The following is a 15,393-nucleotide window of genomic DNA, read 5'->3' as shown; positions in this document are numbered from 1 at the left end:
AGGTTTAGGACGAAATTTTTTAATTAGCAGTGACGCACGCATTGTTTGATGTTACTGCATTAGCCGTGTCAGAAGCTTGGATCCAAACTAGCCCAAAACCGTATTTAAAAACTTCCACAAGCAAGCATACAGCACGAGACCAATGCACTAGGAACAACTGCCTAGCCAGCCCAGGCTCCAGACAAGACAAAACATCCAGCATCAGTGAGGAATTGGTCCTTTCCCCTTAAACATCCGTAAATATAGCAGTATCGATCAGCAGCCACTATCAATAACAAAAACCAACAAGTTTAAGCACCAAGTGGAGCCTGATCATCTCAATGTCACAGCCAACACACCCTTGCCAAAACCAAAACCCCAACTTCCCAACAGGGCCACTTGCCACTGTGCACCAACGAGGTAAAGCCAATAGATCTAGGTATATCAAACACGCGGAGACAGGATCAACAAGGCAAAAGCGCAGCAGAGACCAAGGTGCGTCCACTCCATTTTGGTCCCTCTACTAGGTAACATGGGTATGGTGGTTTTAGTATATACGGTATGTGCACCGAGAAGTTTGGACGACGCCATGCGATCCCGGCTTAGTTCCAGCCGGAGGCGTTGATGTCGGCAGTGCCCATCGGGTAAGAAGGGTAGTAACGCGGGGGTGGAGCACTTCCTCTGTAGGAGTCTCCACCCGAGTAGCCGCCGCCGCCGCCGCGATCACCTCGACCGCCGCCTGAGTAGCCGCCGCCGCGATCACCACGACCGCCACCTGAGTAGCCGCGGCCACCGCGATCACCACGACCGCTGCCACCACGACCGCCTGAGAAGCTGCCACCACGTGAGTAGCTGTCACCACCGCCAGTGTAGTCAGGATAGTCACTGCCCTGACGAAAATCCCTGCCGCCAGAGCCACCGGACCTCCGTGCTCTTCCACCGCAGCTTGAGCCTCCATGGTGTGGCCTCGCGGCATACTGCACAAGCCAATCAGGCACGTCCTGCTTTGCCTCGGTCATCAGCTCGAGCAAGCCCTTCGCCAGGGAGTGGTCAGACTCAGTGAAGAAAGCGGTGGCCGATCCAGCCATCCCAGCTCTCCCAGTCCTTCCGATCCTGTGGACATAGTCCTCTATGCTCTTGGGAAGATCGTAGTTGATCACATGAGCAACGTTTGGGACGTCCAGGCCCCGTGAGGCTACATCAGTTGCGACCATTATAGGAGTGTGGCCAGTCTTAAAGGATCTCAGTGCACTCTCCCTCTCCTACAAATGGCATGCATCAACAAATGAGAGTTCTAGTAAAACAAATGATTATTAAAATGTTCAATGCTGTGTATCACGTAAATAATACTTTCTCCATTTTTTATATGATGTTGTTGACTTTGAGATCAACGTTTGATCGTTCGTCTTATTCAAAAATTTTGTCTAAATATGTAAAGTTATAAATCATACTTAAAATTCTTATAATAATAAATCAAATTATAACAAATAATTAATAATTATATATTTTAATAGGACGAATGATCAAAGCATGAACATAAAAGTCAACTGTATCATATTAAAAAATAAAGGGAGTACTACATCTAATTTTTTATTTGACACCGTTAACTTTTAAATTTATCATTCATGTTTCACCATTCGTCTTATTCAAAACAATTATATACTTATTAACTATTTTGTTGTGATTTATTTACCAACAAAGCTAATTTAAACATACCTTATAATTTTGCATATTTGCAGAAAAAAATCTGAACAAAACCATTTAGATCCAAAAATCAATGGCGTCAAAAAAAAAAACAAAAGTAGTAAAAACACCTGGTAGTGAAGACTAAAGGCATTATCTAATAGGAATCTAGCAAATTAACAAAGGGCATTCTTCGGCAGCTATCTGCATTGATAATAAAATGTCTACACTTTTTTCTTTGCAGTTGATCAATACTGTAATGAGGAACAACCGTTGTACGCTAACTGAGCCAAGCGAACTAAACATATGAGTTACTCCCTCCATTCCAAATTATGACCTCTCTATCTAGATTCATCCATGGATCAACTTATATGTTTTGTATGTGTCTTGATTTATTAAGATCCACAGGAATCTGGACGAGAGCAAAAAATTCTTATAATGTGAAATGTATAGGGCACATAAAAGAGTAGATGGAGCATTAGAAGATACGTTCCATGCAGAACCTTGAGTTATCAATATATAGCCCTACGTTGTTCATGAAAATGCAATCTTGTAAAGCTCTCGATGTTTTAAACTGAAAACTGGTTGTCAACTAGAAGCTATGAGTTACAACAGTGGGGCCACAAGGAATGAAATAAGATCGGCAGATCCTATAAACTAGAATTGTGCAGCATTGCTTGGGCTTTGCAGTGTTACACTGTTGCTAGAGAAACAGTTAGGTGGTTAGCAAGGACTACAGGCAAACACATTTACCTGCTGTGTCCTGCCACCATGGATTGATGTTGTAGGGAAACCTTTGCTGTACAACCAGTAACGCAGTGAGTCAGCCTCCCGTTTTGTCTCCACAAATACCAACGTTAGAGGTTGCTGCAGCCACAGAACATGCATGCAAACATAAGGACGTTCTCAAGTAACAAATAGAAAAAAACAATTAATGGCACCCAATAATAAGTACCATACCTTACTGTTAGCCACACCGACAGATTGCCTCTGCAAAAGATCAAGCAGGTAGCCTCGTTTCTCTCCATCAGAGAGGAGTTCGACTTTCTGCATAATTAGGTCAGTACTCGACCCCACTCTCCCAACAGTGATAAATATGTAGTTTGACAAAAAGTCCAAAGCCAGTCTCTGAAAACAAAAGTAAATTCACAAAGCCAAATATAGGTCAAATGTATCTAAGCAAACCAAGACAAATACAACAGTTAAACTATAGCAGAAAAGCTACAAGAAATGTATTAAATTATTGCAGAGATGTTAAATTTGTCATCACAACATAAAGAACGTCAAGCTTTGTGAAGTATAAAACCTACACTCTATCTGTTATATTGTTTTTATGACAAATTGACTGGAAAGTTAAAAGTTGATTTGCTGCCATAGCCGAAAGCATTATAGACACTCTATCCTTGATCCCACTTTGCATGGAAGTCCCTTAGTTAATAAAATCTAAATTTACCTGTATCTCTGGTGGGAAGGTTGCACTGAAAAGCATAGTTTGTCTCATAGGCTTTCTTGGCATGTTCATCCTTTCAACAATCATCCTTATCTGAGGCTCAAAACCCATATCCAACATCCTGTCAGCCTCATCCATTACCAGGTACTTGATTGCCTCAAGAGACAATCTTGATCTTTCAACCATGTCCACAAGGCGACCAGGTGTAGCAACGAGAATATCAGCGCCCCTCTCTAGATCACGCAGCTAAAAACAGAAAGCATAAAAACATTAAGATGGATATTGCATAAGGACAGAGCAGAAAGAAAGTATAAAACACAAACCAAAACATCCAACAAAGCTACATCTTTACTTTTAAGCACTGCATGAAATATTTGCAGGAAAGGTGACATACAAGATTTTGCAAATTAAATTATCCTTCTACTTTCTATTCATACATCAAAGTCATTCAGCATATTTGAGAGACCATTAAATATGTTCACAAATAGGGAAAAAAACAAAAGGCAGAATATAAAAATGGAAGAAACAAATGGTATAGGTATCACCCACCTGGTTATACATTGGAGTTCCTCCATAGGCCACAACAACTCTGAGTCCAGTTTGTAAAGAGAACTTCTTGGCCTCCTCATTAATCTAAAATAATAAGATGTAAGCCCATAAGCATTACCACAGGTAATATACGCATATATGAATCCAAACCTATATCCCTTCCAATTTAAATTCAAAAGAAAATATAGGAGTACAGGAAATAATAAGATATAAGCACATAAGCAGACTGTCATGCATATTTTGAGGACCAAATATAAACTACAAATAAAATGTGCACATATAACATTTTTCAAAAGGGTGGCCAGTGAAATTACTAGTGCACACATAATAGTTGATTGTGTCACACATTGAATGTCACAAATGGCCTAGTCCTATGGTGAGAAACACATCTTATTCTAGGGTTTGTGTACAGTAGCATGCATTCACATGTGTAAACTCATGCCAAACAACACCAGCTGGGACAAGGACAAACACATACAGGGTTAGAGTAAATGAACGGAACATGATTTAGATAAATATGTGCATGTTCTAGAGCAATCCAGTAAGTAGAAACTAGAAAACTATTTTGATCAGCCCGATAAAATAGCAACAATTTCTCAAAACCTGAATGAAAAAAAATCAAGCAGAAGTTTGTCACGAAAATTATTGAAGAGCAAAAGAATATTAGGTACACTGACAGATTGATCCACAAGGAAACAGGCCCAGAAAGCCGTTTAGGACTGGAACAAAGTTTCTGTTGGACAAGAGTAAACTCAAATAACTGCAACTAATGGATAGTGATTCTACCAATAATAACTAGGATGCATGACAGTTTTCTAAGCTATGCTAGATAGCAAAGCAGAGCAGCTACAAAATGCTTCAAAATTCTACATTCGCAGCAAAGCATGCAGACCAGGGTTCACAAAGCCAACAAAAGCCAATTCAGTTTTCATGGTTTTTTGACATGGCTCAAAATCAATTTCTGTTGGAATTTTGAATATTTTTGACAAATGCAATGCCAAATAGTATATTTGATCAAAATTCAGTCAATTTGACAAAACCAATCAAACTTTATCAAAAGAGCTGTTTTAAGGTCCTCCTTACCTATAGGGTGGTAAGAGCAAACAACAAATCGTAGCCATTGAATTTTTATTTTCTTTTTCAGTAATAAATATATATATATATATATATATATTATTTCAAATCAATAAATTAATGCATAAAAAGAAATTACCAATTGTCATAATTACCCTTTCTAAATTTAAGCATGCATGCATGCAAGAAATTTAAAGCTACAACGTCATATAGGCCATTTGGATTGACCTTCACGTTTATGAATTTGAATATTATATATTTTGTTTGGTTGTTTAAGTTGGGCTGGTAATAAAAGTTCTGCAAAAATGTAGAGAATGAAATGAAAATGCATCCAAACAAATTTATAGTTTAAAAATATCAAATTCTAGACATTCAAATGAAATAAAGTACTGCTTGGCTATCGTAATATTTGAATTCTTTTTATAATTACTTGAACTTTTATACATATTCTGAATATCCATGTTCTATGTTATCAAATTTCCTATGGGATTTGATCATAAAATTTAAATTTCTCGTATTTATATATTCAAAGTTTAGATTTAAAATTAAGTACTTTTGTGTATTATAATTCAAATTTAAAAACATGGAGACTGATTATTGAATTACTTACTTGCCATATTGGACACAATACTTGAGTAACTTGACATAGTTCTCTTTCCATTTTAACGTTCTATTACCTCCAATGAGGTAAGACTAATACTATCCATTGGATTAATATGTAATGGACGGTCTAAACAAGTTTGGAGTATTGTAAAATAATTTTTATCATAAAACTTGATATTGACAGGGCTCAAAATTTGGTGATCAATCGGTGATATAGACAGGCATTCATGATTTGGTTTCCATCAAAATCCGATACCCATCCATACTTTGTTGCAAATCCTTGACAGTAGAATTCAAAACAATCAAACTCTAAGTAACGAAAAGATAACAGAATGCATTGCTACCTGACCACAAATGAAGCTCGCAGGGATGTGAAGTTCTCACGAGAGTAGGCTTTTCCTCCACATATTACCAACTCATCAAACCACTGAACCAGGAAAAGTAAAGCGAAATGCACAAAATTGTGGAAATAACTTCCAAAATTAGCTATCTGCACAAGATGCATCTGCGCATCCTAAAATTTCAGTAAACTAAAAATGCAGAGTGTGGCGGTAAATTGCTCACAACAGAAAAAAAGAGAAATTTTGGTTTAATTCGCCAATGAAACCATATTATCTGGTGACAGCAAGCACACTAAAAGAATGCTTAAATTGGCAATTGGGGATCCAAAAGTTCGCCTAAGAGACAACATGCTACTCGTACAAGCAGAAAAATAATAGGAAGATCCACATTCAGTACATATACCTTAACAATTGCAAATGAGCAATGCAAGCAAGCACTGTGGCAATCAAAACTCAAAAGCAACAGAGGGCGTGTTCTCGAGTAACACCGGAATGAAACGCTATATTTTTTACAAACAAAAATTATATGAAAAATGTTTAAAAAATCAGATTAATGCATTTTTTCAAGTTTATAAAAGATAATACTTAATTAATGGTTTGCGTGTGTTGTGCGCTGATTACACTGGTTGTCACCCGCAGAGTCTACAGGAAGAAACGTAAACTAAACCCCTGTGGCCCTGTGCACGAGGGCACCAACCCACAAAGCACGCAACAAGGAGCTGGGTGCAGACCGCCACACGTATCCAGAACTCGCACGATGCGCGCACGGCGATACGTGAACCGAACAGCGTTACTTGCGCGTGCCTGCATAATCTCCACCACGAAGCAGTCACGCACGCATTCACGCGACCCGACGCGACGCCGACGGCTACTGACGGCGCGCACAGAGAAGCGCATGGCGGACCCTATTCTACGAGAACGCGAACGAGCGCGCGGGCGCAGTGAAAAAGGCACAACGCACGATACACCGCCGCACGGCGCGAGCAGGCCCGTCCTCGCAGCGGCTCGGCAAGACAAGACACACTAACCTGTCCAGCCAGACACACAGAGCAGCAGCCAGATCGCGTAAACCCGTACTGAGAGCAAGGACGTCGAGCCCGTTACCTGCGCGGCGAGCTCCCTCGTGGGCGCGAGCACGAGAGCGCGCGGCTTCGCGGCGGCGCGGTTGAACGACGACCTCTCCCGGGGCCCGATCCCGCTCCCTCCCGCCGCGAGAAGGCCGCTCACCACGGGGAGGCAGAACGCAGCCGTCTTCCCGGACCCCGTCTGCGCGCACGCCATCAGGTCCCTGCCGGCCAGCGCGATCGGTATCGCGTACCGCTGCACCGGCGTGGGGCTCTCGTACCCGCACCTCGCCACGTTCCGCAGCACGGCCTCCACCAGCCCGGCCCCCTCGAACCCCACCGCGGGCGGGGGCACCCCCTCGCCGCTCACCTCCACCGGGATGTCGTACTTGTCCAGCCTCCGGTCCCCGATCTCGAGCCCCGCCAGCCCCTCGGCGACCTCCGCCACCTTCTCCGCTGCCACCACCCCGCCGCCGACGGCCGTCGAGGAGTAGGAGGAGCGGGAGACGGTGGACCACGCACCACCATCCAGGTCGCCGCCGGCCTCCACCGCATTCTCCACCGCCGCCGCTGCCGCCATCTCGCAACCCCCTACCCCTACCACCACCACTAAACCCTCTCGACTGGGAACGGGAAGGGAGGGAGGCCAGGAGGAAGACGAAGGGGTCGGCGTGTATATGTAGGTGCGGAAGTGGTGGGGGGAGCTCGCTGCACCGAGTCCACAAGCGTGGCCAAATCCTCATCGTCCATCTGTGCGTGTCAGACAATTCAACGACCCAGATTCGTTCCCTGAGAACAACACGGAACGGGTCGGTGGAACCGGTGTATGGACGAGACGCCATTCCCATCCGTCGGATCGGGGACGGAAGGGTGATGGGGGGCTTTGGTGGACACGGCTCCGGAGTTTCCCGCGAGGGGCAATTGAAGTGGGGCCCACCTCTGCTTTTGCCTGACACTGGAGATGTGTCGCTACGCGTACCCGAGCGATTCGTACACGGGTACACGGACGCTGCCATGTGGGGTAGGGCATCAATTGTGGATATCGGTTTTTGCTAGTTTATGATGGGAAGGTGGGTTTTCTCCTCAACTTTCACAGTTTTTACCCGGCTAGTACCGCTGCACTCTACAGCTGTACTGTAGTACATTACAGTGCAGCAAACCTCGAATCTTTTGGTTGGGCATCGTTGAGCATTACGGAATGCTTTCAAACTTTTAGGTATTTCATGAAGAATAAAATGGTGTATAATTATAGATGGCATTTAAAGAAATATACACTAATCTTATTCTAAATAGTATTTATAAATTGCCTAGAAAATTCCTAGCATCCGGAGTGGATGCAAAGTACTTCATGGTTCACATATAATACCAATAAAATTTTACAAACACTAGCGAAATGCACCATATTTTGCTATGGCTGAAATAAAACATGTTAGCGTCACTTATTTGCTTATTCAGAAAAATTGATATTCACTTTTTTAAACCAAATATTAGGATGTTTCAAAATATCAGCATGTGCCCGAGATCAATTTGTAAGTTCTGTTAAATTTTTAGTGGGATGGCAGATTTACTATCACCACTGAGGTTTTTTATAGTAATAAAGATAATAAAAGTTAATGTGTTTTATTGTTTATATGTGCAGCGATCTCTCTATGTAATAGAGTATACAATAGAGTTGATACCCTAATACCAATATACTTGTCTAGGGCAACTGCATAAACATGAACTTATCATAGGAGTACTACAAACCTCAACTCAAAGACAAATATTCCATGGACTATTTGGGAGAACAAATAGTTAGAGATGATTGTGGGTTAGTCCTAAGGTTAGACTATAATTTAACCAAACAAACTAAGTTTCATAACAAAATAAAACCTTTATTAGAACTCATTTAATTGAATTGGAGTCGTCCGGACATTTCTCGTGGTTCGATGTGTGCTTATCTTTTCGCTTCTGTTTAGGATTATAAGCAAAAATTTTAATTTTTAATGTTAGATTTAGAGTTTACTTTGGGATTTTTTCCATCAAAGTTTATTTTTCAGTCTTAGCCTTTAGTCGCTAAGAACGTATATATAAAAGTTTTATTTACAAATTAATTTTTGTTTGGAATATGTTGTTTGATTTTTTCTAAAAACAAACGATCGCTCCCCATGAACCACTCTAAAAGGTCGAAGGGTAGATATGGAATATTAATTATTATTTCCTCTATCCCATGATATAACATTTTTGTCCTTTAAAATTTGATCCAAAATATAAATATTTTTATAATCTTTATACAACACTTTATTTTGCAATCTACTACTCTCTCTGACCAAAAAAAAGATTTTTTTTATCTAGCGTTTGATCATCTATTTTATTTAAAAATTTTATTTAAAAAATAAAAAATAGTCACATGTAAAGTATTGTTCATGTGTTATCATGTAATAATAATAAAAATATTAATCACACAAAATTTTTAAATAAGACAAAGTAGAAATTGGAAAATTGACTTATGTTGGAACGAGAGTGTAGTTTCCTACATGCTAGTACTATTTTATTCCTCCAACTAACCCTTGTATGTGTGCCATGACTTGTATTTTTAATTTTTTTCTTGGTATTTTTTAAAGAAAATAACATAATCTTAGACAAAGGTACTCTATAATTTTCAGCCTCATCGTTTTATTCTATCTATGCATATAAGCCCTAAATTTAACTTTTTTAACTTTTAAAGTTGATTTTGATTTTTTCATTATAGTTTATTTTCGAGTCTTTCCTTTTATATTGCTATATATATAATTCATAAACTATTTTTTATTTTTTATTTATAAATATAATGTTGTGTTTTTTTCTCTCGTAGAACGTATAACAGTGACCGCCTCCGTTTTTTTGGAAATAGCAACTCGAACGGGAGAAAAATACGAGACCGGTGCAGTACTGTGAGGCTGCGTTGAGTTTGAAAAACTTGATGGCACAAAGGTCACGTCAACACGAGTATGGTAATGCGTTTGAAGTATTAAATTTAGTTTAATTAGACGAATCTTTTGTGATTAATCTGTTATTAGCACATGTTGGTTATAGTAGGACTTATGGCTAATCATGTACTAATTAGGCTTAAAAGATTCGTCTCACGATTTTTCCCGTAACTGAATAATTAGTTTTAATGTTCATGTATATTTAATGCTTTGTTTAGTTGTCCAAAAATTAGATGTGATGTTTTTAGAAAAAAATATTTTAGGAACTAAATAGGGCCTGAGACTAGTATACTCTTGTGAATATGGGACTAGTGCAGTACGAGCAGGTACAATAGCAGGCTATAAACTAGCTATAAATATATTTTAAAGAGATGAGAGAGAAGAGTAATGAGCTACTAATTTATAACCAGCTGCAGCATAGGCTCCAAGATGTAGTGTGGATATAATATGTGAGACCATGTATTAATGCTCCAAGATCAACTTACCGCGGTAACCGGCCGTCCCGCGGAGGCTCAATACGGTATGTACCACGGTTTTGAGTTTAAATTTAAGAAGAATTTACAGTGTTGTACACGTTGTACATAATGTTGAAATACAAATATATAATGATGGATACAGGGAAAATATGTATGAAGGAAAATTATATATGCATGTTATTATTTGTTCGTAATAATGGGTAGTAGGTATATATGTGACGCAATAATTAAAATAAAGTTGTTGTTACTCGTTATTGGTATGAATCATTTGGTGAAATGTAATATGAGCGTGTATGTTGCAATGTCAAGAATTTAAAAAATATCATGTCAAAATTTTCTTGTTTTCCTATAACATGTCCTAAATGTCACAAATATAGTCACAAAATAGTTTTCTTATTTTTCCGTATATTTTCATATTTTTTAATTTTTTTTGCATTTGACATCTCACAAATGTTTAAATATTCTTCTCCGCACAGTTTCTGCGGCCGTTCTCACGCGTTGTTTGGCACGCATTAGCTGCAGTTACCGTGCGAAACCACACGATTTTGGCGCAAAATCACGTGGTAACCGTGACAAAAGGTTCAGTTACCGAATTTACCGACAAGATTTGAATATTTTTTTTATTTTTAAATTTATCGTGGTTTTTGCGGGATCCATGGTCTACCGTGCTGCCGAGGCACGGGCGGCAAATACGGTAAGAGCAGATATAATAGTAAGCTATAAGTATATTTTAAAGGGACGAGAGGGGAGAGAAGAGAGGGATGAGAGGGGAGAGAAGAGAGATGAATTACTAATTTATAGTTAGTTGCACACGAACTCCAAAACACAGTGTATATGATATGTAGGACTTTGTACTAATATTTTGTAGATAATTATTATATAAATTGGCTATTAAATTGATCAGAGATAAATTGGGACTAGTAGATAGTTTTATTGAACTTGCTCCAAGTTGAACGATGGTTCACCGTAAAACTTGCTCTACTATCAGACTAGTATACGATGGATGGATCGTAGCGTCCTATCGCGGAAACGCGGTCTCGTCACCGGCTCGGCTTCCGCTACGCCGTGGTGGCGACGGTCGGGCTGGCTTCCTAATCTAGGGAAACGCGGCGAATGATTACTACTCGCCGAGTCGCCCGAAGCGTGCTAAGCCCTAGCAGACGTGCCGATCTCGAGCTTCAACCTCCCGCGGGCCGCGGCCCGGCCTCACCCCTCTCCCTACTGCAGTCGCTGCATGCAATGGCAAGCGCGTTCATTCCCGTGGCGAGACAATACCACAACCTTGTCTGCCGGTAGGTACTCCAAAAGAGTGCCACCAAAACAAACAAGGAAAAAGTAAAAGTTTCAAGATTAGCGGGCCTAATTTTTCACTAAGCGGGGAGTCTATCTACCCAACCGCAGATCATGTTCAATGAAAGGGCGATTTCCATGAAGAGAGTATCGGTGATGCAATGCTATGATATGATAGATTCATGCACGTATAACTTTAGGGCAACGCTTCGCTGTATATTACTTGTATAATACTGCTAGTAGAACTAATCTCGTCTATTGATTTAAAAGGGTATTTTTGTATTTTGATTAATATTATATTTATATTTATTTTTTATCACATTATGCACGGATCAAAAAAAGTCCAACAAGGACCACTTATTATCACAGTAAAAAAAGACGATATCATCCTGTTAGAAATCTACTACATCTAAAATTGTTAGTAGTATAATTTAATCACAATCGTCCAATAAAATTAGATCAGCGGTCTGGATTAAATTATACTACAAGTAATATGCACCGGAGTCGGTCTCATAACTTTACTGTTTACAAAAGTTTAAGTTCTGTTATTTGCAAATATTACATACTCAGGAACACAATTTTAATAGAATTTTAGTAATGCTAAGCTGTAGCGCATGTACGCAGGAGTGATAATGTCCTTGGTTCTTTTCATAACTCTACTTAAATCAAACAACTATAATATTTCAGCTCACCATATTTTAGACACAACCCTTAAATTTTAGGGTTAATTTGATCTATACCACTACAATTTTTTTATTAAAAAAAACCATTACTATTTATGATATCGGCTATATGTCACTGTGATTTTATAAAATTGAATCCATGTCATCGCCATCGGTTTTTCCACCCCACTCTCATTTCTTCGTTCTCTCTTTTCTTCTCCTCTACTACTTCTCCGGCAGCCTCCGTCACCATGTATTTGTCTGTTGTCCGTGGCCGCATCCATGTCAAGCAGCCGGTGGTCATCGCCTTGCCGATCGATGCAGCACTTGAACACATCAAGCAGCTCAGTGCGGAGAGCTTCCACCTCCTTGTGCCTTGCCACCAGGAAGGTGAAGGAACCTACTGAGTTGGAGCTGGCTGTGCTTGTCGTGCTCTTAGCGAGAGAATCGAGCTGAGAGAGCTCGAGTGAGACGGAGCCCTCCCGACGGCAAAGTGCCTCGATGTGGGAGGTGCGCACGTCGAGGAAGCAGTGCTTCGCGCAGAGCGTCTCGGAGCGCGCGACGAGTCATCGCTCCAGCGAGCCGAAGTGCTCCGTGAGCTGCTGGTACAACCGTGTGCACATCGCTAGCAGCAGCTGTGGTCGCTCCAGCTCCGCGAACCCATCCCTCACCGTCAAGACGCTCGCCGCTGACTCCACCTCCACTGTTGCCTCTGCCGCCGGAGCGGCCATCGCGCACCCTCAAAACCCTAGCCACTTCGTTCAATTCGCGAAGCCAGGGGAGAGAGGGTGGAGGAAGAAGATGGAACTGACATGTGGGTCCCACTTCTAGGGGTATTTTGGTCCATATATAGGCGGATAAAGTGACGGCGATGGCATGGATTTTATAAGGTTACAGTGACATATAGCCAATATCATATATAGTAATAATATTTTTCTAATACAATAAATTTATAGTGGCATGGATCAAATTAACCCTAAATTTTACGAAAAAACAGTGAGCCCATTACCACCCCTGTCTGTATGTAATCGACCAATTCTCAGCTTCGCTCGCGCGCGGCTCATCCCTCGAACAAATCTCATGTACGTGATGGCGGTGCCACGGCAGAGCGTGCATGCTCAGGGTCACTACAACATCTCCTGCGAGACATCGTCTCTTCCCGTCGGGGTTATCCACTTTCCATGGCGTCGACGACGATGGCACACGATGCTAGTGTTCATGTGGACCGTGCTCGTCGATCGTCATCGCCGCCATGGCCGCACCTAGCTCGCTGATGATAAAGATCATTAATTTCATAATATGCTGTAGCTATACCAACTCCAGTACTCCAGCCAGCTTCCTCGAGGCAACGGCGATTTTACCTCTCCTTGACCTGATCGGCTGATCCCGCTACGTGCTTGCTTAATTACATTTGTTAATCAATTGCTGATCGATCCTTGTTTGTTTGCATGCAGATAGGCTAGGAGAGTTACGCAATACGCGAAAAGATGGAGCGAGACATCATGCTTTATGGAAGTTGTGTGCAAAATGATTTTGATAGGAATCCCGATATCTATAAGAGAAAGTTCAATAGTATAGCCAACTACTAACTCCAGTTCATCTATAGTCAATCTAATAGCCAATTTATATAATAGTTACCTATAAAATATATACTATCATGTCTTACCTGTCATACACATACGGTGCCTTGGAGCCTGTGTTGCCGCTGGCTATAAATTAGTAGTTCACATCTCTTCTCTCTCCTCTTATCTCTTTAAAATATACTTTTAACTGGCTTATAGCGTGCTGCTCTACTAATTCAATGTTTGTACATAAGCATCCCTTGACCCCAAATTTGAAAAGACTAAAAAGAAGCCCAGTGTAATTTGATAGAAAATTTCAATAATAACTTATATATTGCAGACAACCGTATCACTTTTAGATTCCTCCAAACACTGTCAACACTAACCCTTTGTTCCTCTCTCTCTTCACCTCCATTATCGACACTACCTTTTCTCACTTGGCCACTCCCTTCGTCTCCTTCGTTGTCACTTCTCTTTTCCATCTAGTTTTAAGGTCGCCAATAATGTTAGCGGTACCCACTTGACCTGTCCCTTTTAAGCATGTCCTCAACTCCTAATCAAGCTACAAAAGATGTGTCTCCGATCTACCATGTCATATTTCTCGCTTCATCTCATTAGAACAGGTACAGTAGGGCTGAATCACTAGCTGCAAAAATTGCCAACTCATCCTTTTTCCTACGTGGAAGAGCAATGATAACCAAAGAGAGGAGAGCAAGCGATAAATTTATCGCCCGGCTATAACGTATCTTTTCTGCCGATAGCGCCCGCTTGCAGCTGAGATGAGTGGTAAAATACACGGTTTGTGAGCCCCACAGCAAAGCAGATCGATCTCGTGCGCTCGAAGCAGATCAATCCCATGCGCCGTGTGCCAACGAAGCCCGTCAGCCCCAGGCCCCCAGCCCGTCGCCCCTAGCCAGATCGCATCCCGTGACTCCCTCTCTCACGTCGCAGCCCTCCCTCTCTCACGTCGCACCTTTCCCCTCTCTCTCCATTTATCTAGCTCTGATGTGATGTATGTGTGGTGCAACAAAATGCCCATAGATATACATGCTAGTGTTGATCACAACAGCTACTATTAGCATGCATGCATTAAATAGTACTCCTGCTCAGAACTCTGACATCTTTAGAGGCAACTTGTTATATTTTGTTAGCTATAAGCTATCTCTTGCTGAGCTAGATATACATGGGAGTAAGCAGCGGGCGTCCTATTAACCTTGCTCTTAGGCCGCCAACATTGTAATTGGCGGCTCACCGTCGTCCTTGTCTTCTAACCAATAGCTCTGAATTGTCTTTACTACCAACACTAATTTATTGTCCTGCCGTCAACCCTACATCTTTAGTGGTGACTAGCCCTCTAAGACGAGGGGAACTCCCTCTTCTCCCTCTCCTATCATACCCTACCCTACTAGCCCAATCCCAATACCTAATTGGTTGGGATTGTCATCACTATCACCCAATATGCACTGAGCTCACCGAAATGGTTATGGTTCACAAAACTGTGTCAGTTGTCGCAGTAGTAATCACAATAATTGAGCTTATCATCGGGCCAATAGTGGCAACAGTCGGTTTTACTTGGTGAAATTTATCCTGATTTAAATTTTCTTACTTCAACGAGCGATGGTTTTCCATTCAAACCACATGGTATTTGCGGCAAACCATGTGATTATCACGGTGAAACCATGGCAAAATCATCCCTACATTGCATTTATAAT

At 41.1% G+C, this 15,393-nt stretch overlaps 1 protein-coding gene across 1 annotated transcript; it reads right to left on the bottom strand.

Annotated features, from left to right (window-relative positions):
* Positions 1-210: 210 nt before the first annotated feature.
* Positions 211-7,328, bottom strand: LOC102711439 (DEAD-box ATP-dependent RNA helicase 52A-like). The gene is made up of 6 exons (XM_040525345.1): positions 6,784-7,328; positions 3,662-3,745; positions 3,116-3,358; positions 2,623-2,790; positions 2,416-2,529; positions 211-1,241 (listed from the first exon to the last, which is right to left on the bottom strand). Exons 1-6 carry the CDS (start codon positions 7,321-7,323, stop codon positions 582-584), a joined length of 1,809 nt encoding a protein of 602 aa, XP_040381279.1. The 5' UTR covers positions 7,324-7,328; the 3' UTR covers positions 211-581.
* Between the last annotated feature and the right edge of the window lie 8,065 nt (positions 7,329-15,393).

This window comes from Oryza brachyantha, chromosome 6 (genome assembly GCF_000231095.2).
Source record: "Oryza brachyantha chromosome 6, ObraRS2, whole genome shotgun sequence".
Classification (NCBI taxonomy): Eukaryota; Viridiplantae; Streptophyta; class Magnoliopsida; order Poales; family Poaceae; genus Oryza; species Oryza brachyantha.
Note: the sequence above shows the minus strand (reverse complement) of the source record. Positions and strands in the feature narration are given on the sequence as shown.